This window comes from Astyanax mexicanus, chromosome 20 (genome assembly GCF_023375975.1).
Source record: "Astyanax mexicanus isolate ESR-SI-001 chromosome 20, AstMex3_surface, whole genome shotgun sequence".
Classification (NCBI taxonomy): Eukaryota; Metazoa; Chordata; class Actinopteri; order Characiformes; family Acestrorhamphidae; genus Astyanax; species Astyanax mexicanus.
In genome coordinates this window covers 26,411,818-26,436,838 of record NC_064427.1, presented here as the reverse complement: position 1 = coordinate 26,436,838, position 25,021 = coordinate 26,411,818, and the positions used below count along the sequence as shown (strand labels likewise).

At 39.9% G+C, this 25,021-nt stretch overlaps 2 protein-coding genes across 3 annotated transcripts in view; both read left to right on the top strand.

The window, feature by feature from the left end:
• Positions 1-8,680, top strand: part of ror2 (receptor tyrosine kinase-like orphan receptor 2) — a 120,657-nt gene extending 111,977 nt beyond the window's left edge. The window contains exons 6-9 of one of the 2 annotated variants that reach the window (XM_007255331.4): positions 2,927-3,241; positions 4,745-4,990; positions 5,082-5,287; positions 5,889-8,680. In XM_007255331.4, the coding sequence (XP_007255393.3) occupies positions 2,927-3,241; positions 4,745-4,990; positions 5,082-5,287; positions 5,889-7,319 (2,198 nt within the window). In that variant the 3' untranslated portion in view covers positions 7,320-8,680. Of the gene's footprint in view, positions 1-2,926; positions 3,242-4,732; positions 4,991-5,081; positions 5,288-5,888 lie in introns of both variants that reach the window. The other variant, XM_007255330.4, reaches the window with a different exon arrangement.
• An 8,046-nt stretch (positions 8,681-16,726) lies between these two features.
• Positions 16,727-24,423, top strand: nfil3 (nuclear factor, interleukin 3 regulated). Its single transcript, XM_007255329.4, has 2 exons — positions 16,727-16,917; positions 22,291-24,423. The coding sequence occupies exon 2, from the start codon at positions 22,440-22,442 to the stop codon at positions 23,841-23,843; it is 1,404 nt and encodes a 467-aa protein (XP_007255391.1). The 5' UTR covers positions 16,727-16,917; positions 22,291-22,439; the 3' UTR covers positions 23,844-24,423.
• The last annotated feature ends 598 nt before the right edge of the window (positions 24,424-25,021 follow it).

The following is a 25,021-nucleotide window of genomic DNA, read 5'->3' as shown; positions in this document are numbered from 1 at the left end:
TCCACTCTGTAGTATCACTGGTTCTTGTGCCATTTCAGCACATTTGGTAAAAAAAAAATGGCATATATGACTTGGTTGATCAAATTTTATTCAGGTTAGTTTCAGGCCTGAAACATGAATGCAGATCCTTCAATTTGCACTGACTGGATTTCGTGTGAAGATAAAGGAGAAATCTGGTGGGAAATGGACTTAGTGTAGTGAAAAATAATAATGTGTATTAACTTTTTTTTTTAAATAGTTTAAATAGTTGATGCTCCCAACAGTTTTACAATGCTAGCAAAAGGGGCATAATGTTGCCCATGCAAAAAAAAAAATATTTTTACACCATTAACGAAGTCAGTCGACTTAATTTTGTGACTTAACTTCAAGATGGAGGCCTCTGGAGAACTACCTTAAAGGAAACTCTGTGTATAAACAGTGTTTTTAATAAGCTTTATATGTGCACTTTCAAATCTCTCAGTGTCTCGTTTTAAATTTCAGGGCCCTCTAGAATCCTACCAAGTGTGGAGCTACTTTGGGCTTGTTAATGCTGTAAAAATAGTGATTTCTGTGCACGGACAATGCTACGCCCCTATCTCTAGCAGTTTGCCTTATGGGAGCATCAGTTAAAAGGGCTGTATTTAATTCATACTCGTTATACTGGATTTGTCCTTTAAAATATAAAGGTGCTATAGTATTTAAACTGCCAAAAAAAAAAAAAAGAAAGCACACTGAGATGAACAATATGGTGAAAACATTGTATCACAATATTTAAAGACGATATACAATATTAATTACAATGTCTTGACGAGTAGAAAAAATGTATATATATATATAGCGTCAGATTCATAAAAAAATGCTATTTAAATACTAATAAACTTAATACAGTGATATTAATTAACAATCTGCTGAACCAAGTCCAGTTAAACAGGACTAATTACACTCTATGCAATAAAATACTTTCTCAGTTCCTCAACTTTCTCTATGCACAGAGAATATCCACAATATGCTCAGAAAAGTTTAGCTTGTATCACATTATGATAAAATATTTTTTAAATACCCTTTTTGCCCCCATATTGCCCTTACTCTTACTGCCAATTGCAAAGCTGTTCTTCATTTAGAGTTTTTTTCTGTTTATTGCAGATCTAGGATCAGTCCTTTACAGTACAAATAACTCACCATGTATTATATATGTATTGTAATTGATAATGCTGCCACTATAGCTGGAACCTTAGACTTGTGTCTGCACTGTTCCCATGTATATTAAGTTTAGCTGTAAGGAATTCTCCTGTGAAAGCATATGGTAAATATTATTTGCCGAAATTTCATATCTATTTTCTCTTTACTTAAAAATATGTAATGCATCAAATATGATTGGTGAAAATGACCCCGGCAAACATCTGGAAGTATCCTGCGTAGAGATTTTAGAGCATTTCTAAACGGTCATGTTAAAGAGATTAAAATGCATGCCTTTTCTTTCCCCCTCCACATGAAACCGATGCCAGGTTTGGCCGCAGTCCCTTAAAGTAACTTAGTTTTAAGAGACCAGAAGGACGATGAAACAAAATTTTAGGACTTTAATCTTATCATCAAGTACAGAAATTAAATAAATTCTTTGCAATAACTCTGTCAGGGAAAATAGGCTCCTACCATTCTTTAGCCTGGAACGACTCTGCTGATGTCATGTTTGGCTTCTCTTCTCTCAGGAAATTGAGTTCGTGTAATTGCATTACTTTTATTTACATGTAATCTCTCTCAAGTAAGGGTTCAGTGTTTTAGCCCAATGGAAAAACGCCCTGAACTGAAAGTGGCTCAGGTTACAAAACTATTTTCTTCTGCTGCCCTTTGCCTTTTCAGAAGAGTCCAGGGTACAGAGATACAGAGAGTGGATCATTTAGGATAAGAGTTTAGTAGGGTACTAGATTTTTAGAGTTTTGTCATGATTATAAACTGACTTTGTTGATCTGCTTGTGCATCTCTTAATTCTGTTTATGGCTGGACAGGAATTGAATATCAGTATTTAATCTGGTAACTTTAATGGATCAATTTTCAAATGACATGAAATTAATAATTGAATCAATTCTGGCCCCAGTTTTCGAAGAGTCTAGTGACATAGCCATGCCTAATCTGCAACACTACTGCAGAGTATAGAGAATATAGAAGGTAGATTAACTTTTATTTACATTATTAAAATAGGGATCAAATTTCTTAAATAACTTTTACTACCTCTCTCTTTCTCCTTCTCATGCTTCACAGAGGCAGCAACGGTGTGTGTATGTGTGTCATTTTGCCATGTTGCCTGTTTATTCCACCTACCCCCCCCCCCCCAATCAACACCCCCTTAATCTGTTCAAGTTGAGGAATTGTTTGATTAATTAGTTAATTGTTTAAAATCGATCACCATTTCCTCATTGAGCTTTAAGCTACATGCTGGTGTTCTGAGCTTTATAACTAGAGACTGAGTAAACTACAGACATAATATGCAACATATCAAACAGCAGAACTAATCTATCAAGTCTAACTGTTTTTTTTTTTTTTTTTTTCATTTGGACTATTTTATTTGGTATGTTCTTTACTAAGTCTAATCTTTTAACCAAAATATAATCAAATATCTAAACTGTGTCAATATTTGCATGTCAAGTAAAGACTTATCTGCGTAGCTTGATATACTTTTTTATTTTTAGACGAATAATGTTTTTAATGACTGTTCATAAATATATGCTGACTCCGTTTGCTGCATTCAAGCTGAGCACAAAGGGCAAAACATTAGGCTACTCTTCGCATTTATACTTTTTTTTTTTTTTTTACCGAAATACATATATATTTTTATTTTTATCATCCAGCCCTAACTGATTCATCTTCATATCATTTTAATAGTTCATATCTTTTCATCTTGTTAATTTACTGCACTTCAACCATTTTTTATACCTCTTCCCCTCTCTTATAGCTGCATTTACAATGATTGGCACCTCCACCCAGTTGTCCGACCAGTGCTCCCAGTTCGCCATCCCCTCCTTCTGCCACTACGTCTTCCCCCTCTGCGAGGAAGGCAGCAGGGGTCCGCGGCAGCGCCAGCTCTGCAGGGACGAGTGCGAAGCCCTGGAGAACGACCTGTGTCGCACCGAGTACACCATCGCCCGCTCCAACCCTCTGATCCTCATGCAGCTGGAACTGCCCAACTGCCACCTGCTGCCCCACCCGGGCTCCCCTGATGCCGCCAGCTGCATGCGCATCGGCGTGCCCATCGAGCGCCTGGAGACATGTAGGTGGACCTTTCCACAGACCATGCTTTCTGGACTGTCTGGAAGTTTGTTGTTCACAATGTGTTCTTTGTAAATTGGCTGTAATTGCCAGCACAATAATAAAGCCCAGCTTTCCAGTCCAGACTGTCTTCAGAGAGCGAGACCCTTCAGCCAGCTGCATTCTTGTTCTGTTTTACATTCCAGTGCACCTTAGGCATGTAGAACTCAGATTACCTGGACCAGTCCTGTTTGAAGTTGAAAAAATAAGCGAGCTGGCTGGTAGTCTTAAGAAAATAATATGTGAAATATTTAAGTATATATTAAGAATAAAACATACAGCACTGGAAAAAACGAAGAGACCATTTCAAATTGCTATTTATAAGTATATGTTTGAGTAAAATGAACATTGTTGTTTTATTCTGTAAACTACAGATAACATTTCTACCACATTCCAAATAAAAATATGTTTATTTAGAACATTTACTTGCAGAGAATGAGAAATGGCTGAAATAACAAAAGAGAAAGATGCAGAGCTTTCATACCTCAAATAATGCAAAGAGAACAAGTTCATATTCATAAAGATTTTAGAGTTCAGAAATCAATATTAGGTGGAATAACCCTGCTTTTTAATCAGTTTTCATGCATCTTGGCATGTTCTCCTCCACCAGTCTTACACACTGCTTTTGGATAACTTTATGCCTTTACTCCTGGTGCAAAAAATCAAGCAGTACAGCTTGGTTTGATGGTTTGTGATTGTCCATCTTTCTCCTGATTATATTCCAGAGGTTTTTAATTTGGTGTAATCAAAGAAACTCATAATTCTAGGTGGTCTTTTATTTTTCTAATGTGTGTTAAAGAACATGATGATCCACCTGATGAGTGCTGTAAATCAGCATAGTGACATACTGACTATGCTGGAAGGAAAATAAATGAATCAAGGGCGCCCTCTAGTGGTAATGCTGTAAAGTATTCTTCTCTCTCGGTATGAAACTGATCACACAGTATAGGGTCATACAGGGTTGCCAGGTTTTGGCCAAAAAGATCTACCTAAAATTAACTACTTGCTAGATTCTTGTTCAAATTCTCTCATTCCACCTTAAATCATGCAGCAGGTTCCAGAACGTAATTGCTGCACAATTTTAAAGGGGGAATGATTTTAATTTAAAATTTGTATTTACTTATTATAATGCTTGTTATAAAGAAGATGACATTTAAACTATACTAGGATAATGCAATGGTTATTATTATAATTTGTAACAAACAAAAAAAAATACATTTATGGGTTTCTTTAGTCTCTTGCGCATCCGTTTTGCTGTGATGCATCATAAGACTTACCCCTCAATCTATTACAACAAGAATCAGGACAGTCTACCCCTAGGTGTAAACACAGAAAACAGTGGTGGGGGATTGGGGCATGGGACCATGGGGCCTTAAACTTTATCCCTGGTTTACACAGTAGTTTTGCAGTTGACAATCCATTTCTTCCTTCTAATTTTCAATCCTTGTGAAAGATTCTCCCACAGATCACAACTGCTACAATGGCAGCGGCGCTAATTATAGAGGTACCGTCAGTGTAACCAAGTCTGGATACCAGTGCCAGTCCTGGAGTGCCCAATACCCGCATAGTCATCACCTGACGCCTTTGGAGTACCCCGAGCTCAGAGGAGGACACAACTTCTGCAGGAACCCAGGAGGACAAATGGAAAGTCCTTGGTGCTTCACTCTCGATCCTCGTGTGAGGGTTGACGTCTGTGAAGTCCGAGCGTGCAGTAAGTAGAACATCACACCAGTCGTTAAGCAGGCATGCAGTACCCCACAAGTCGATTCAGTCAAGTAATATTTATATGGTTTCCAATTCAGAACCCCCAGAGAATGTGAAGAAGGAGATCCTCTACATCCTAATTCCCAGTATTGCCACCCCACTGGTTATTGCCTGCCTCTTCTTCCTGGTCTGCATGTGTCGTAACAAGCAGAAGGAGTCAGTTGACAGCCCCCCTCGCCGGAACCTCACAGCCTCTCCTAGTCAGGACATGGAGATGCCACTCCTCAACCAGCACAAGCATCAGGTAGTAATCATACTCGTCATACACTTATTAAACATAATAATAAGAACACCTCCTTTGAGTTTTAAATATTGTGCACTCCATTAGACACTCCTACCAAGCTGTTCCAACTTGGAGTAAAGTCAGTTGTGTCGGTCATCTTCTAGTCATTATTCAGTGGTTACAAGATGCTATTGCTATTGATGCTACTGTTCTCTGTTTAAAAACTCCAGCAGCACGGCTGTGTTTGATTCATTCTTACCAGCACAACACACACAACTAACACACTAACCACAAGCATGTTGGTGTCGTTTTGGTGTCACTGCATTGCTGAAAATGACGATGACCCACCACCCAAATTATAATACCTGCTCTGTGCTGGTCCTGTGCGGTCATGACCCCTGAAGAACAGGAAAAGAAGTGAAAAGATGGAAAAAATATATATAAAGTATGCAGAGAAACAGATAAGAGTACTACAGTCTGTAATTACAGAACTACAAAGAGGTATATATGTTCAGTGAAGTGGAGTGGTTCTAATGTTATGGCATTTTTCAGCAGACATTCTTGTCCACAGCAACTGACAGTTATTCAACTTTCTAATAATTTCTTTATCTTTTCCTCGTAGGCAAAGCTCAGAGAAGTCAACTTGTCGGCTGTGCGGTTCATGGAGGAGCTCGGAGAGGACCGCTTTGGAAAGGTCTACAAAGGTCACCTCTACGGCACTGCCCCTGGTGAGCAGACCCAAGTGGTGGCCATCAAAACGGTAAAAGACAAGGACGAAGGTAGTCTGCGGGAAGAGTTCCGTCACGAGGCCATGCTCCGTTCCCGCCTCCAGCACCCCAACATTGTATGCCTCCTGGGTGTAGTGACCAAAGAGCAGCCCATGAGCATGATCTTCAGTTACTCGGGCCACGGTGACCTGCACGAGTTCCTGGTCATGCGCTCGCCACACTCGGACGTAGGCAGCTCCGACGATGACAAAACGGTGAAGTCCGCTCTGGAACAGGCAGACTTCCTGCATATAGTCACCCAAGTGGCGGCTGGGATGGAGTACTTGTCCAGTCATCACGTTGTCCACAAAGATCTGGCAGCTCGAAACATTCTGGTGTGCGACAAGCTCAACGTGAAGATTCTTGACCTCGGTTTGTTTCGGGATGTCTACTCCGCTGACTACTACAAGCTGATGGGAAGCAGCCCCTTCCCCATCCGTTGGATGTCCCCAGAGGCCATCGTGTACGGAAAGTTCTCAACCGACTCAGATATCTGGTCCTACGGTGTGGTGCTGTGGGAGATCTTCAGCTACGGCCTGCAGCCCTACTGTGGCTACTCCAACCAGGATGTGATTGAGATGGTGCGCAACAGACAAGTGCTGTCCTGCCCCGATGACTGCCCTTCCTGGATCTACACACTCATGCTGGAGTGCTGGAACGAGTTCCCTGCGCGGCGGCCACGCTTCAAGGACATCCATGCACGCTTACGCACTTGGGAAAGCTTGTCCAACTACAACAGCTCGGCGCCGACCTCCGGAGCCAGCAACACCACCCAGACCAGCTCTCTCAGCACAAGCCCGGTCAGCAACATCAGCGCTGCCCGCTATGTCACGCCCAAGAAAGCCTCGCCTTTCCCCCAGCCACAGTTTATGCCCATGAAGGGCCAAATGAGGCCAATGGTCCCGCCTCAGCTGTACATCCCCGTCAATGGCTACCAGCCTGTGCCTGCCTACCCATACCTACAGAACTTCTATCCCATGCAGATCCCTATGCAAATGCCCTCACAGCAGATGCACCCGCAAATGGTGCCTAAGGCAGGGTCACATCACAGTGGCAGCGGCTCTACCAGCACAGGCTACGTCACTACCGCACCGTCCAATGCCTCAGGCACGGATAAGGCAGGCCTCCTGAATGAAGATGTCAAGGCAGCTGAGGAGAACATGGCTGATGGCGCCTCCCAGAACGGCCTGCACAGCGAGGGCACGTCCGTCCCAGAAACGGAGCTTCTAGGAGACATTGACAGCAAACAGATTAATGACATGCACGAGATGCATTCAGAGGCGTGAGCAGCCGTTTAGGACCCAACGACAGCAAGAGCTGTCCAGTGAAGTGTGACTTTGTAGTGTCTGCCAGTTGAGCATCAGTCTGAAAAAGAGTGAAGGGAAACGAAACGGATATTTATGTTTTTTTGGCAGTCGCTTGAACATGACTCTCATTTTCGGAGGCTGTACCTCTACGGCTGGTGACGCCCGTACCTCTAGGACTGGTGCCGGCTGTACCAGTGGGCTGCCTTAAATAAGAGATCTGAAATGAAGAATCGAACTTCTTACCTTACCTTAACTTCTACAGTAGGTGGGTTGCTGGCATGACATATGGACAGACTTTCCTTTTTTATCAAACCTGTTGCAAAGCCATTCAGAAGAATTTGTGTTCTTACTGTTGCTGTGCAACATGAAGCATTGTATCTTTTTATAAGGATTCCTGTACTTGCCACCTATTCATGTCTCAAATTTCTGTGTTGTTTTCACTTCAAGACTGTCATTGGAAAGGTCAAGCAACCTGATGTTTCTCATATTCTCAGGCCCTGTCCACAGGTATCTGGATATATTTTAAATTGAGAATATTGAAAATAGGAGAAAATAAACTTTTTTGATTATTCTGATGTCACAATGCATGTTTGTTTCTGTCTGAATCTCAAATACTTTCTTACCCCCTATATAGTGAACTACATAAGTCATACAACTACAACATCTACACTATATCAATATAGCACTATATTTCAGGTACTGACTTACGAATAAATGTAAATACTGCTTTTTTTTTTACATAACATTACATAATGTTCAGTTTATATATAGAATCAGTTTTTTCTTGGCTTGCATATTATACTACATAGGGAGTAGTGTGTAATTTGGGATTAGACCAGGTGTGTTCATCGTGTTTCTCTTCATGAGGTGCTAGAGTAAAATCCCAGTTCTTAAAACAATCCAGATACATGTGGACGTAGCCTCAGTGAAATGAGAACGAGACTTTCCGTGTTTACTACATTGATGTGTATGGTCATTGTGTCCGACTGAGATGGAATGTGGTCACAGGGTTACACGAATGAAGTGCCGATTTTTAAGTGATTGACCTGATCCTGTGCAAAATGCGCAAAACATGATGGGCCTACAACGTGTATTTGTGTGATATTTTTTAAAGGAAGTTGTAAAGTTTTGTAATTTATGTCAGTGAGTCTCTTAAAGAAATTGATTCTTTTATTTTTCTTTGTTTCTCTTTTAAATAATTTTGTTTAGCCAGCGATATTACTTTAAGATTGTTTAAACCCAGATACTTGCTTTTTACCAAGCCATTATAACAGAACTTAATCAAATATTGTGTACATCCAGCGACATGGAGTGTCAAATAAAGTGATACGTGACACACACTGAATCTTCCTTTAACTGTCTACTGTGTTTAGATTTTAATAGTATCATAAAACCATGTGTAATTGATTTTATTGAGTCTCAAATAGGCATTCTGATTATGCTGGAATCTTTTCTATACTTAGAAAAGGCCCATTTGATTTGAGATACCAAAAGTAATCATAGTACAGAAAAAACTATTGTATGAGCTAAACATTTTGGGGTCAGTAGTTTTCCAAAGTTGTTAGGGGGGCAGTTTTCAGTGGAAATGGACTGCTTTTAATGATCCACTTATATCAGCACAAAACACACAATCATACCATCAATACATCATTCAGTATTACTATTAATTAGTCATTTGTTGGAGTGAATGACACTTCTTTAGAATAAAGTGCCTAATCTGCCTTCCAGATGATTGCAAAATATTGGGCTTAAAAATTCACCATCGTATTAGACGAAACATATCAAAGTTAGTTACAAATATAATACACATATTTCAAATCAGTAAGTGTAAAAAATGTAGAATACTTTAGGATGTCTATTTCTGCAAACGTGGTGCTTAAAGAACAACTTCTGCTCAACTGTAACATTTTTGATAGAGCTCTAAAGTACTGGGGCTGCATCCAGAAACCCCAAAAGTTGCTCCTTTTCCTACTGATCCTCCTCCTGTCGTTTGTGACCAGGAAACTGATTTTTTGTGACATCTTGCCACCTGTCTGAATACCAGAGAAGACAAAAGAAGCCGCTTAAAATTCTCCTCAAAGAGGCTTTCAACGGAGGATACACCACAGTATCCTATCCAGGAAATGTTTAAAAAGCTAAAAGTTTAAGAAAGTGTCTAAGCTCTACAGGTCAATGTAACATTTAACAATACAATTTTCTGACCATATCAAGCTAAATTTGAAAATAGAAAACTATGTATAAAACGTAATCTTTTTTCCCATTCAGTAGAGCGAAGAAGAAATGGGCGTTTCATTTAATTTTTCAATTATCTAGTTTATTTTAGCATTTCGCAAACAGAATTTCAAGAAAAAAAAAGTTAATCCTCTTGATTTTCAGATTTGTCCATTTTTCTGCCTTGCAACACAAATCTGATGGTATACTTAAAAATGCTAAGTGAAAAAAAATCAGAAAATAAAGAAAATATTCATTTTTCCTGAAATTCCAATTGTGAGCGGAAAAGATGGATGTACGCAGCACTATTTTAAAAAAAATTAAATGAGTTTTACATCCAATTTACAGCCTATTTCAATCAGAAAATTTAACTGATAAACATTACACTGACCGCTACATTTAACCAGGGGGCAGGGCTGGGTACCTCCATCCTTCTCCAGAGGAGGAGTAGGAAAGGAGGAGGAGAGGAAGAGTAGCAGACGTTTCCGCAGCCTCTAGTGCAGGGGTGTCAAACTCATTTTGGCCGAGGGCCACATTGGCATATTGGCTGTCCTCTGAGGGCCAGATGTAACTTATAAATGTAAGAAAATGTAACCAGATGTAATATAAAATGAATGTAATTACTCTTTAATGTTAAGTAACTCTCAATATATTATTTATTCAATCAAATATTACAGTTGCATGGAAAAAATGTTAGCTTGTTGCTCTATTAACATAAATCCTTTTAATTTGTCATGTTATGAAATCCAAAAACTCCATCAATCAAGAACCAAACTATTCAAGTGAATAGAAATGACATAAAATACAAGTTATATTAACTTTGATCAAAACGTTTGATACTGAAATAAGGCTTAATAAATATAAAATAAAAAATTGTGAGCTGTTAAGAACATGACAGATTTAGCATTTCCTCAGATTTAGCAGTTCCTCATACAACCACTAGTGGGAGCTGCAGCTGCAGCAGCACAAGCCCGCAGTCTTTACTGAGTCAGAGCTACAGCCCAGCCACGGGCTACAGGGCTCAGCTGAGCCAGTCTGGAGCGTTTTTAACATTTTTAAGTTCTTCCGTGTATGAAATAAAGATTTTTAACCCCACTAACCGGATAATACAGTTCATCTTTCAGCCCAAGCAGCTAACAGTAGCAGTTTAAAGCAGCCATCACGGAGTCACTGCTCGGATTACATTATAAACAGGTCAGTTAGCGCGCTGCTAACCTCATGGTGTTTATAACTACGGAGTTTAGTGGACACACCACGGCGGCAAGGTTAGACTGTTGGGCTACTGAAGACTATTAAAGGCTATTGGAGGTTATTGAAACGGTTATTGGGGGCAGAAATTAGTAAAGGCTGGTTAGATAAGTGATTCACGTCTTCGTCCTTTGCTGTGGTGAAACTGCGACTAGCCCTGTCACAGTGATGTTTATTAACGTCATTAAAACATATTTTGTCAGCTATTGTCTTATAAATATTTACACATAACTTATATCTCTCCTAAATGGCAGTAAATATCTCTCCTAGTGGCAGTAAGCCGTAACCTCGCGGGTAATACAATCGACAAGCATTGTGGGAAATGTAGTTTTTGGTCAAAGAATGCTTCTGACCTATTTATTATGGACACTAAGATTTTACAAGCTCTCGCGGGCCACATAAAAGGACGTGGCGGGCCACATTTGGCCCGCGGGCCTTGTGTTTGACACATGTGCTCTAGTGTTTACACATTAAGAAACATAAGTACAGATTTGTACTTAATAGAGTACAGAGCTTGTCGCTGGGGCTCTACCAAATATTGAGATACAACAGAGTACCTTTAAGTGAAAGTCTTTTTTGTACCTATGTTTTTGTACCAGTAAAGATTATAAACATTATCATCAACTGAATATGTGTTGAGAACCTGATGATCCAATATTGTCTGGCTTTTAAATGAAAAACATGTATAATTAAACTATACTGAATGTACCTTTTGGCTGGTTAAATGGTACAAATCTGTTCTTTTTAAAGACCAATATTATACCTTTTGAGGGTACAGTTATGTAAAGTGTACCTTTGAGTACAAGAAAGTGTTTTTAGTGTGTAGTCTTATTCATTTCTGTCTAAAATGGGCATTATTCCAGTTCAAATTTGGGGAAAGTGTGTAGGCTTCGTCTAACCAGGGGGCAGGGCTGGGTACCTCCATCCTGCTCCATCCTTCAGGAGGTAACCAATGGTTGCTCAGGGGGCGTTCATCTGCGCTGCGGTTCCTCAAAAAAAGTAACGTTTTAAACGTGTTTGAGGGGCGTGTATTCAACCATTTTCCTGCACTTCACTCTTTACTCTTGGCTCTCTGTGCTTTATTAAAACAACAACCGCGCTTTAAAAAAACACACGGACTCTTATTTTTTTCCTTTTATGAGGTAAACTCTTCTCCTACCATGTCCTCCCTCACCTGCTGCTCCTCAGTGCTGGAAGAGTCGACTCCTCCGGCTCGGCTAAAAGCTTCGGTTCATCTGGACGGATTTCAGAGCCGTAACGAAAGCTGCACGAGCTCAGTCCACGGGTTTGAGCCGGACTTAACCGGGAGAACAGCCGCTCCATCCCGCAGGAAGCGAGAGTTTACCCCGGAGGAGCTGAAGGACGACACGTACTGGCTCAAAAGGAGTCGAAACAACGAGTCTGCGAAGCGGTCGCGTCTGCGCAGGCGCATGGAGGAGAGCCTGCTGGAGGCGCGCGCTGTGGAGCTGCTGCGGGAGAACGAGAAGCTGAAGGCAGCGCTTTCTGCGATTCATTATCACAACAACGGCGCGAAAAACCACTTCAGCGGCAATATGACTGGGCAGGGACTGTGTAGAGACGCTTATGTGCCCCGGAATTTGCCAGGAACTGACGGTGTTTGCTGTGGTTTTTCGAGTAGAGCCCAGAAAATGCAGCATTTGGGCTCAAATTATGATTCAGTTTGTCTTCCAGGGATGGAGAACTGCTCCTTCCCCTCTTCAAACTACATATCAGCCAGTTTTATGGATAATCAGATTTACCAGAGGGACAGAAACATGGGCTGTCAGCTGGGGGGAACCCCTTCTTACAGAGATGGAAACACAGTGTGTCCTTCACAGTGTTTTATCCCTCCTATACCTGCTGCATATGATGAGGATGATTTTGATGGAATGTACCAAAGACATACAGGGTTTACAGATATGATCAGCAAGTCAGCAAGCAAGTCACTTAAGAACTTAAGCCAAGCCAGCAACTACCACCCTGACCCTCTCAATCAGGGAGAGATGATGGTAGTTCCTCATGGCCCACGTATAGCTGAACATGGGCCTGCTGGCTTTGGTGTGGCTCATACTCAGGCACAGGGTCCAATCAAAAGTCCATTAGCAGCCATGAGCCAGGCTACTAATGAGATCAGTAGTGAAATGAGAGATATTAATAAACAAACACAGCCTCCTACAGCCTCAGGGACACCACTTTTGCCACATAAACTGAGATACAAAGCCAGCAGAGCCAGCAAAGCATGGTGTGATGCTAGCTAACTAACTAACTAACCCTCGGGACATCCATGAGAAGAACATCAACCCACATAATGCTTAAAGTCTACAGGAATATGTCGCCAACCATTTGGGTTGATTTTTGGAGAAAGAGAGAGAGAGAGACTCTTCCTGCCATGAACTGTTTGATGCTGACAGAAAAAAGGGAACAGTGGACAATTTTCACGTTTTCTTTGTTCACCAATGATCAATCGATATAGCATTTTTTAGTTCCAATTTTGTATCTTTAAATGTAAGGACAAAACTAAGAAATACAAAACGAGTATATCACAAATAATATGTCCCTTAACTAAACATACTGAATACGGACTCTTTAAAAAAGTGACAGTGTTTTGTACCACTTTTTCTGAGAGTATACCTTCAGAGGTCTTTGAATAGCAGAATTATGTGCACTAATGGATTAAAGCCAAAAAAGACACTTAATCTGACCTGTCTATTCATTGTTTGTAGTCTACAGTTTGTCATCAACTGAGATGTTGTATAGAGAAGTTCATACTCTATATGGACAATAAATAAACTCAGTATGTAAAGACATATTTTTAAATAAACAAAAATGACAGTCAGTGTGTGTTTGTCTGTGTTGTTTAAAGAATGTGTATAGATTACTTAGCTGACAATATCATAAAAAGCACTGTTAAACAACAATTGTTTGTAATGTCAGGGAAAAAAATATGTTTAAGCTATTAAATATATGCAATAGTGGAAAAAAAGTGTTGAAACTGTTTGATTTAGATCAATTTTAACTTCGTCCCAAACTTTGTATTTTAGTGCATCTCTAATTTGGGTTTGTATGCAAGAGTGTATTGTGCGATAGGTTTGTAAGAAGGAAATCTTAAGCTGTGATAGACAGTGATTGGTGGTAAGTTGTTCCCATTAAATATTTGTTCAAATTAATTTTTGATAGATTAATACTGTACTGTGTATTTTTAATAGTATTTTTACACTATTTGCAAGTACATTCATGTGTGTAAAGTCCAATATTAATGTTTACTTTCTAAATCTATTGATCAATAATAAACTATGGCACATCATACATATTTTTAAACAATAAATCATAGTATGGTAGATATGAGACAGAAGAGCTAAAGCTTGTGGTCCTGCATACATGGTCTACAGGATAAGCACTAAACATAAATGTAAAAAAAAAAACACATGAAAATGTTAAAAAATTCAATCCATAAAATTTTTCTATGCAGCAAATTTCTAAGGTCATTTGGTTGGATGCTTTTCCCATATCTGACGTAGGGTTCAATTCCCCCTACTAGTAGGCATATCACACAAAACCAGCCTACCATTTATAACCCCCACACTCTCTTTGCAGTGTTTAAAGTATTTGGCTCTACAATCCCTTGACCTAAGCCCGATCAACTGAGATGTTTATTTGAGGTGATTCAGGATGAGCTGGAGCTTGAAGGAAAAGGGTGAAGGAAAATCAGCAACTATTGTTCAGAACCTCCAGGAACTCCTTATTTAAGATGCTTAAGATTCCAGGTGACTCTCCCTCATGAATACACTGGGAATAATAACATCAAGAGCGTGCAGATCTGTCCTTAAAGCTAAATGTGGATACTTAGAAGAATCTAAAGTGAATTAGATACATATTCTGGTTTGTTTAACACTTTTTTTTTATTTTGGGTTTAGAAAATTATTCTGCATGTGTTCCTGTATAGCTTAAAGTCTTAAGTCTTCAATAATGCATTTACAGTTACAAAAATCCTAAAAAAAAAAAAAAACACATGAATGAGAAGAGAGAGGTTGGTCCAAACATTTGACTGGTGCTCTATAATAATAATATTATCATTTTACTTTGTGAACAGCAGGTGGCTCTCCAGCTCTGAGCTTATGTGAGCTAAGCTGAGTTGAGTCTGAGCTGAGCGCTGGTCCTCTGTTGGGCCGTGTATTTGTGAATATGACCGGTAGAGGCCGCTGTTGCCGTTTGTGTGCGAGTAATGTAATCGGGTAGGCTATAACTGGGGATTATTTATTATCTATGCTCTATTAATAAATGCACTTTCTGTGTTTTAACTCCTGCATTGTCTGTAAAAAGCCTGTATAAACGCTTTAAATAGGCATGAGAATCAGTGGGGAACCAGTGTGCTCGTTATAGAAAAAAACAGGTGGCGTGATGTGGCTAGCTGTTGATGTAATGATGTAATGGCCCAGCCTGCTGCCTTTCATAATGTTATATGACCACATGCTGACGTCAGCGATTTTTACATCTTATTTTAAACTCGATTTTCATGCTTTCAAGATTTTAATTAGTCAATTTTTCCTTTTTATTTTAACATTTGTTTATTAAGCAGGAGTATAAATGCATTCAACACTTATATATACAAAATATAAACTAATACATTGACTTACAAAGGACAAACACACACATTAACAGCCCGGGAACTTCCAACTAGATTAAAATGTATTTAAGAAAATAATTTAATCTGATGTTGCCATTGTTTTTGTACTTTTCAAGTATTGTAAAAAGAGATGCTATATTTTATTTAACTACCCAGATCTTCTATTTAGTGTGTATCTTATTTTATTTTATTCAGATGTAAAAGTTTGATAATTTCTTTTAACCATCTGTCCTTTTTCAAGTCCTTAATACTGGTCTCTTTGCCATAATAAGGGCATATGCTAATAGCTGCTGTTGGGGTTTTCTAAGTTTCAACATAACATCCGATAGCCCCATTAACTATTAGTATTATTTGACAGTAAGTCAAATAATTATCAGATACAAAGTCATAAATATGAGATACTAAGTTATGAGTTGGTAAGTAACAATTACGAGATACTATGTCATAATTATGAGATACTAAGTCATTATTATCTCATAATTGTGACTTACTATCTTGGAATTATGACATACCAACTCATAATTATGACTTACCATCTCTATCAGTACTTATCAACTTGTAATTATGACTCACCATCTCAGTTAGGACGTACCAGCTTGTAATTATGACTTACTATCTCGTAATTCTGACTTGCTAACTCATGATTATGAATTACTATCTTGTAATTATGACTTACTATCTTGTAATTATAACTTACCATCTCATAATTATGACGTACCAATCATAACTTAGTATCATGTATTTATGACTTAATTCGTAATTATAACTGTATAGCTCGTAATTATGACTAACTGACAAAAAAAAAAAAATAGTTATGGGGCTATTGGACGTATGTTAACCCCAACATCAGCTATTTTCATGTGCCCTTGTTATGACTTAGTATCTCATAATAATGACTTACTGGAGGAACCTTATTTTTTTCCAAGTGGCGGAAATGAGCTTCCATGCCAATGTTGTTAAAGGTGTAAATTAGTCTATTTTTCTTTTTATGAGATAGTGTGTAGTAGTAGTAATGTGATGTTGGCACAGGTGCTTGTACTTCTTGTTTTTTATCTGTTTTTCTTCCTTATGGCTTCCTTAGCACTGTTTTTCTGCACTGGATCAGTGATTCTCCGCATGCCATCCCGTCCTGCCCGTCCCGACATACAGTAAGTAATACAGACCCCCTCCCAGCCCATCAGCAAAGTCCATTCATTTGCATTGGGCTGGCGGCGCGTTTGATTGGCCCAAATCGGAAAATGCCGGCTTCTGATTGGCCGGGCGGCGCGTCAGTAAAGCGCACGCTGCCAATACTCTTCTCCACTGACCTACTAACACAGATCCATGAGGCAGCGGCCACTCCGGGAGGAAAAGCGCAGAGGAGAAACACGGAAACATTACCTCACAATTGATGGAAGTTTGATCCGTTTGCGGATAAAATCCTTCACGCTGTGCTCGGCCACACTCGCCTTGTTTATTCTGCGGACTATACCAGCGAGCCTGGCTTAGTTAAAGGTAGGAATACTGATTTATTTGTGGACTTGTTTTACAGTGAGTCACCCCAGACAGTTAGCTACTGTTTAGGGCTGTTTGGGATTGTTTAGGCCAGACGCGTGCTGTAGCTGCTCATTCCTGCTCCTCCAGGAGATTTAGATTAACTAACTAACCTCAGCTAACCTACTTATCTTAACAGATGTAACAGTTAACAAGGTTATCTCCCTAAAAACTGGAGATTCTAGACTGTAGATTACACACGTGTAAATGAATGTATTCATTACCTGGACCAGGTGTGGAGGAGAATCCTGCAGGGTGTTGGTTTAATTGATTAGCTAGTTAACTATTTAAGGATCAGGCTTGAGCAACCCTGGTTTAGTTATCTAATTAACTAAGATAGTTTTCTAGGCTATTTTAACTGCTAGATAGATAAACTAGCCTACTTCTTACATGGGCTATTTTTAGACAGTAGCTAGCAATATTACTGAGTATTACCTTAACCCTCTGTAGCATGGTGTTGCTCTCAGACAACAAATCACTTTTTATTGTTTTAGCTCCTTTTTAATGTTCCTTTTACACAAAACAAAAACAAAAAAATCACAAAACATCACATTTAGTTTTTTTTTTTTACTAACTTAATAAAACGGTGTGTTTTTTTGCATATGTTGCTTAGGGACAATTTTTGGCAGTTGGGAATGTTAAAATGCTTACTAAAATAAATAGCTAATATTCGTGTCATAAATGCTTAATAAAGTTTAGACTGAATGTACATTGCTGATAAATAGCTACATAAAGCTATTGCGATCGCAAAGCATGCGATCAAACTGAGGGCAGGAGAAACTTTCATTATAACGAGTTTGCTAACTAACTGTGTATGCATTATTCATATAGATTTGTATACAACTATATATGTATACAACTGATTCTATATTTATATTTATGACAAAATGATAAAAGATAAAAAAAATCTTTTAAAACGTGTTTAAAATGTTAGGTTAGCTACCAAAACAAGTGTGACGGCACAGTGACCCAGAATTCAGTGGCTGACCGCTGGATAAAACGATGAGCTCAATTCTCTATTTTTTTTTTTTTTTACAATATATCTGTATATATATATATATATATATATATATATATATATATATATATATATATATATTCTTGATTATTATATATTTATATATTTTTCATTAAATCCAAATAACAATGTGTTAATTTATATCTATCATACCAGCTATAGATCTATTAGAGCCTTGGATCTCTCTAGCTAATATGTTTATAGGTTAATGTTTACATGTGGATCTGTATGGGCTTCTTTCTCCATCGTCCCAAACGAACGCATCCTAAGCATTTTCCATTCGTTTCAGCGTAAACAGAGCTCACGGGCAGTGTAATCATTGCGTAACGTGCACTGCGCTTGCTTTGGAGCGAGACTGCGCTCGTTTATTCCAGTCTAATCCTTACCAGTTAAAGGAATCTGGGCCACGGAGAGAAAGGAGGTTCTGAATGAACCCTAGCCGCACCAAAAATAACCCAGTCCACAACAGCACTACCAGCCTGCCTGTCTAATAAAGGCGTATCTCAGTATAAAGGCTATATGGTTAATCATTTACCGTACAGGCCAATTTTGCACTGAGATCATCACGTTCGTTTAATAGAGTAGATAGCCACTACCAGGTTCATGGAGTAGTGGTAACCTGGAGGTGCAGGCATGTCAAAAAAAGCAGCAACGGCAGCATCAGCAGGGCTGCACTACTTACTGCATTATGTTACACCTGGATCACCATTCTTGTGGGACCATCACACTTTAGAATAGTCAGTCATGCCTTTGATCATCATTATCAAAATCATAAAACAGACAAATAATACAGTTCACATTCACAAATAGATATGTTCTTATTCAAAACTTCAAAACATTTTTTTGTATTTGGAAAAGTACAAAATATATTATTCACTCTCAAAACAAAAATATAAACACTAATAAAGCAGTGGGTCTATGGACCCTGTATTATGGAGTATGACCCCAGAGTTCAACCAAAACACCTGGAATGTAGGCTATAGGCTATATGTAGGCTATGCACTATGTGTAATTAAATATCAAATAGAGCTAACTAATCTAGCTATATATGTGGATATAAATCGCACAAAGCTTCCGTTTAGCCCCTTGTCCTTAGTGATACTCCATTGCATATGTGGACTCTATTAGCCTAATTAGCTAGCTATCTTACAATTGTTTGGGTTCAGTCACGTATGATGATAATGATGCTGATGCTAATGGTGAAAAAGAAATATATTGATATTTGATGCCACTTTTCGATACAAAACGATATATCAATATATTGTCTCACACTTAATTATGAAACATATGAATCATGTGCATGGGAAATGTTTTGTGCATTACAAATTTAACATACATACATCTACTTTTGCAAGCTAGCTACCTAACCTATCTGGGACACCTGGAATGTAGGCTAGCTGTAAGAAGTGCCAGAAGTGTGCAGTGAAATAGATCTAACTAATCTACACAAGCTAAACAAAGCCCCTCTTTAGCTCCCTAATTGTGGGTGATATTGCACTAGTTAGGTAGTTTATATAGTTTGTGGATTCTATTAAATAACCTATTGTTTGGGTTCAGCCACGTGTGATGATGATGATAGTGGGGATGATGAGGAGGGATGATTCATTGTGATGGCCAGGCGAATTCCTTTGTTCTGCGCGCGCGCAGGGTGTATGCAGCCCAGCCTCCGACTGAGCTCGCGAGACGAGCTGCTCTCATGTAGTACGGCCCCAGACACGCGGTCGCGTTACCGCAGCACGGTCTGGGATCAGCCTGCGGAGCGGCGCTGCTGCTGCGGCTGCTGTAGAGCCTGTAGTTTTATTATTAGTAGTATTAGTATTATCATTGCGCTGCTGCCGCTGCTGTTTGTGTAGAGTATGAAATCCTGGGTGTGTCTGAAAAGCACGACATGCTACCTTGGTTCCTACTCTACATTACAAAGCAGTCTCTGTTAGAAATAAGCGTTTGGCTCTTGGCACTTTAGCCCAATAAAACAAGAGGTTAGATAGATTACTGAAATTAAATTCAGACCTGACTGGCTGGCTGACCGGCTTCCTCCCTCAGTAGGGAGCATGTCGTGCGTTTGGGACAGACCCGAACTGACCGACACGCTGAAGGTCACTCAGCACTTCAGCAGATCAGCGCAAAATATCACAAAATATCAGTCTTAAATCAGCCCAGCAGCTCTTTGATCTCTCCCCGCGGGTTTAGAGCGGGTTATAGATTACTAAAGGTTACACAGCGGCTTCATTTAGCACCTGTTTTCCTTTTAAACATGACCGGCGGCGCTTCGGTTTAAGCGCTTTCTCTTTTTTTCTCCTTTTTTGCGTAACCAGACCTCCGGCGGTGACGTCACCCGGCATGCTTCACAAGGGCTCCTCGCTCTGCACAATTTTAGACAACTTAAAAAAAAACAGCTAAAAGTGCTTGTGTGTTATTTAACAATATTTATGTGCCACTTTCTAGTACAAGTTCTAAGTATTCAGAGGTATATTACTTTTATCAATGTTATTAGACTGGTTATAATAGTCAAAAAGTTTTTGGTGTAATACAGTAATATTTTTAAAGCTTTCAAGAACCAAATACAAGAAAACCATTTAAAACATTGTTTGGAGTGTTTATGTTTCCAAATATAACCACTGCCTTTAGTACAGAATCCGGCAGAGTGGAAATACATTACTTGTTGATGCTGTTATGAAGAAAATATAAATGAATGATGATGAAACATGAGCATTTACTTCTTACAACACCAGTGTTTACACCAGTGCTTCAGCCCTGCCATGTGTGCATTCGTGAAGAAATCTGTCTGATCATACAAAAGCCCCAAACATATGGTTATATTTAACCCCCCCCCCCCCCCCCCCACCCACCCACTGAATGCTCTCAGACCAGAATGGAGAGACTGTTTTTGAGGGAGAACATACTGGCCAAACCATTTGTGTCCCAAAATGAACTCACTTTATGATCAGGAGCAGCGGGGCATTGCAGCTTGGATACATTTGCATAATATCATTTTATCGGCTGATGTGCTGCTAAATCTTATGGCCGGGCAGCAGGACCGTGCCTGTCTGAAACTCTGTGATGTCATGGTTCAGGAGCACTGAGGAATTCACAGAGCGAGAGAGCACAATGCATTGCTGTCAGGAGCACACTGCTGCCATTCATAACACACAGCAGCTCAATGAACTCTTGAATAAACGTTCTTTATTATTGTTTATTTGGTTGGTCGAAGGACTCATATGCTACCTTTTTTTTCTTGTCTTGTTTCCTCTTGAGGTGAACTTAAGACACGTGTGGGTTGATGCTCTGAAAAACAGTCATCAATCATCTAAAAATGAACTCTCTTCAACCCGTCCTCTTTTTGTGCAATAAAAAAAGAGAAAATAAAAAATAAAATGAATTAATTATTAATATGTAAATGATATGATTATCTGACATACTGCTTTTTTATTATTTTTCAATTTAAAAATTGCATGAAATAAAATACATAAATAAATACATTACATTGGTTCTACAGGTGAACTGTTAAAGAGTGCTCAAGTGATAAAACACCTACAATCTGCTAAAATGGGGGAAAAAAAGACACAACAGCTGAAACTCCTCCCAGTACATCAAAAACTCCTCCACAATAGTGTTGATTGGTGTGACATCAATATATATATATATATATATATATATATATATATATATATATATATATATATATATATATATATATATATATATATATATTATAATAATAGTTTCAGTAATGTAGTTCATCTGTTGAGTAACTGTCAGCTACTGGCTCTATGGTGTTAAAAATGGAAAAAAAAAAAAGTTTCCCATAATAAGTGGCCTTTTGTATTATTGTTTGTTGATTTATTGTTGAGTCTTATTCCTATTCCTATTTGTGTTCACCAAAAACAAATTATTTTCTAAGGCTAAATGCACAGTAGTGATTAATTATACACCATATAGTTACCATAGATTGCCATTTCATTACTTGCTTTGATGTAGCACCATAAAGGCTTCACTTTCTTATGGGTGGAAAAATGTGGTTAGTCATGATAAACGTTTTTTATAGGCTGCCTGAACGTCTGTCTGACTCTGCTGCACAGTGCTAGTAATAAGCCTGTAATTTAGGAAGATTTATTATAGGGGAGTCAGACATGTCTGAGTCTGCTTTAGGGAAAGCAGAGGTTAGGTTCTTGCTCGGAAGAAGTAAAGAAGTCAACCATTGTTAAAGACAAGCCGCTCTTGTTTAACAGTAACTCACCTCATTGCTTGCTGTTGTTCTGTATATACGATTATGTTTAACAATGGCTTCTATGTGTTCTTTTTTTCTTTCTCTTCAGGCCCACAAGGAACAAAGTCCCCACCAAGAATCATTAACAGACACTCATGATATCTATAGCTCTTGGTTTACGATGAAGATGCTGTACATCTGCTGTACATGAGAGGAACGCACTGAGCTTATGCAATCAGGATAACGACGTTGGTTAACATGCAGGCCATAAAGAAAGAGTCAACCTACGGCGGTGAGGATGCCCTGGTCTTAGCTGTGGCTTTGCAGGGTGCGGACAGGGACTTGATGAATCACAACCTGTCCCCTGTTCCCTTCAAGGGCAAAAGCACCTCGTGCCGCAGGAAGCGGGAGTTCATTCCCGAGGAGAAGAAGGATAACCTGTACTGGGAGAGGAGGCGCAAGAACAATGAGGCAGCCAAGCGCTCTCGGGAGAAGCGGAGGTTCAATGACATGGTACTGGAGAGCAAGCTGATGGCTCTGGGTGAGGAGAACGCTTCGCTCAAGGCGGAGCTGCTCTCCCTCAAGTTGAAGTTTGGCCTGGTAAGCTCAGCTGCATACACTCAGGAGGTGCAGAAGCTCTCCACCGCCACCAGCACCCTCTACCAGGAGTTTGTGTCACCCGGCACTGCCAAAGCCTCCTATTCCACCGAGCTGGAGCTGTCTCGTTTAGGTAGTAGCTGCATTTCAGTTATCAAGCACTCACCCCACAGCGCCTTATCTGACGGGTCTGACTCTAGCACAGGGACACAGAGCAGCCCCTTGATGAACATTTGCAGGACCCCTGAAATCATCAAGCAAGAACCTGTGGAGAATGGCAGCTACACCAGGGACCAAGCCAGTCCCTATGAACTGTACAAAAACTACCTGAACAGCCCCTTCCCTAGAGGCTACTCCCAGCCCTCCCCATTCCTCCAGATGACCAGATCGTCCAGCAACTCGCCCCGGACCTCAGACGGCGACGACGGAACTGTGAGCAAGTCGTCAGATGGCGAAGACGAACAGCAGGTTCCCAAAGGTCCTGCGCCATCCACCGCAGACCCAAAGAGCGTAATAGTCTCGGCCCTCAAAGTGCCAGACACCAACGCTTCTGCCCTGCCCCACAAACTGCGCATCAAAGCCCGGGCCATCCAGATCAAAGTGGAGGCTATCGATCCGGACTACGACTCCTCTGGGAAGACCTCTTCCCCCATCGACATGTCTGCGAGAGGATGCTACCAGATGGCTCATGCTGGTACACCCGAGTACACCCAGTCTTCTCTTAGTCCACTGTCTCTGCAGGTGAACAGTGTCCATGACTGGAACCACCAGCCCGAGTACTGGCACAAAGACCAGCGCGAGGCTCTGCCGCCAAGCGGCTGCAAGAATAGACTTTGCCCTGACTCGCCGGGGCCCGTGACTAAGAAACTGATCGTAGACCTTAAAGATGGCTGCTATGCCAGCTCAGAGTCTGAGAACTTGTACTTGAAAAGGGGCATCGCTGACCTGTCGGCAGAGGTGGCCTCCCTGAAACGGCTGATCACAACACGACAGGGGTCCGTCATCGAGTCCACCAAAAGCACTACTGACCACGACTCGGGCTCGCAAGGATATTTCTCAAACTGAGAGACTTCTCTGTTTTGCACAACACCTGTTTTCCACTGTGTCTGCTACTGCACCGTGTGTTTGAATGGTGTCGAAAAAGCTGCAGTTCATTAATTTTGAAATGAATAGTGGTTTTGTGCACTTACTGTTGTAGTTTGGCGTGTCTTCTTGATGACTCCCTTTCTTTTTTTAGCCCAGAAGCCAAAATGTCAGGCTACTACATGCAAAGTTGATGCTCCCTTCTTCTTCTTCTGAAACAAAAATACAAAAACAAATTGTTGTACATTGTATGTTCATTTTTTTGTTTACAATAAATGTATGTAAGCACTGAAGCACCATTTTTATTTGTCTTTTTCGCCTTCCCAGGGTGGTCAGGAAAACAAAATGTATTGTACTATGAATCATGTGGACATTTTGGATGAACTGCAGCTCGCTCTGGACTGACCGTGCCTCCATCTGATTTTTTCTTTTCTTTTTTTCTTTCTTTGTGTCATTTCTATGGAGGTGCACTGTTGTTTTTACCCTGGGTCCTATTTAAAGGAACAATAGGTAGCTTTTTTCATGTTGATAAAATTCTCAATAAAATGAATGTTGCTTTAAAGCCAGAATGGTATGGGTTGTTATACTGCATAGGCCACAAAAAATAGGCCAAGAGGAAGCTTGTTGTTTCCACAGTATTCTGACTGAATGTGATAATTATATCCTGTTTCTGTGTCAAAACTAGCAGTGGGAGAGTAGCTCAGATCTGCTCAGATCAGTATTAATGAAAGGTGATTTCCAAACAGTCTGCAGCTTTGTTTAGCGCTACAGCATCATCTCAGAACATTTAAAGACAACGTAGTGCTTGATGCTTGTTTAAATCAAGTTTAAGACTGGTTTCGAAAGGTATAAGCAGGTTTTTGGTGGTCAAATTTGTTTAAAAACTAGTCAAACTGGTTGACAAGTTTAGCTCCTGCACAAAAAAAAATTCACCCAAGACAAAGCTGGTCAACCACCATTACCATTAAGACCAAGCTAAACCATCAAACTCCCAAAAGTTACTCAACAAACTTAACCAGTTTGACCAGCTTAATCTGGCCATGCTGTATTTTTAGCAGGAATATCTGACAATACAATTCAGGAAATCTGGTATACACTGACAACCAGGTTATTATGTCATCCTGGCATTTAGTCATTGAATACAGAAGCTGTTATGGATA

What these genes read in the sequence shown, in the direction of transcription:
- nfil3 (XM_007255329.4), top strand. Translation starts at nt 22,440, where the DNA reads ATGCAGGCCATAAAGAAAGAGTCAACCTACGGCGGTGAGGATGCCCTG.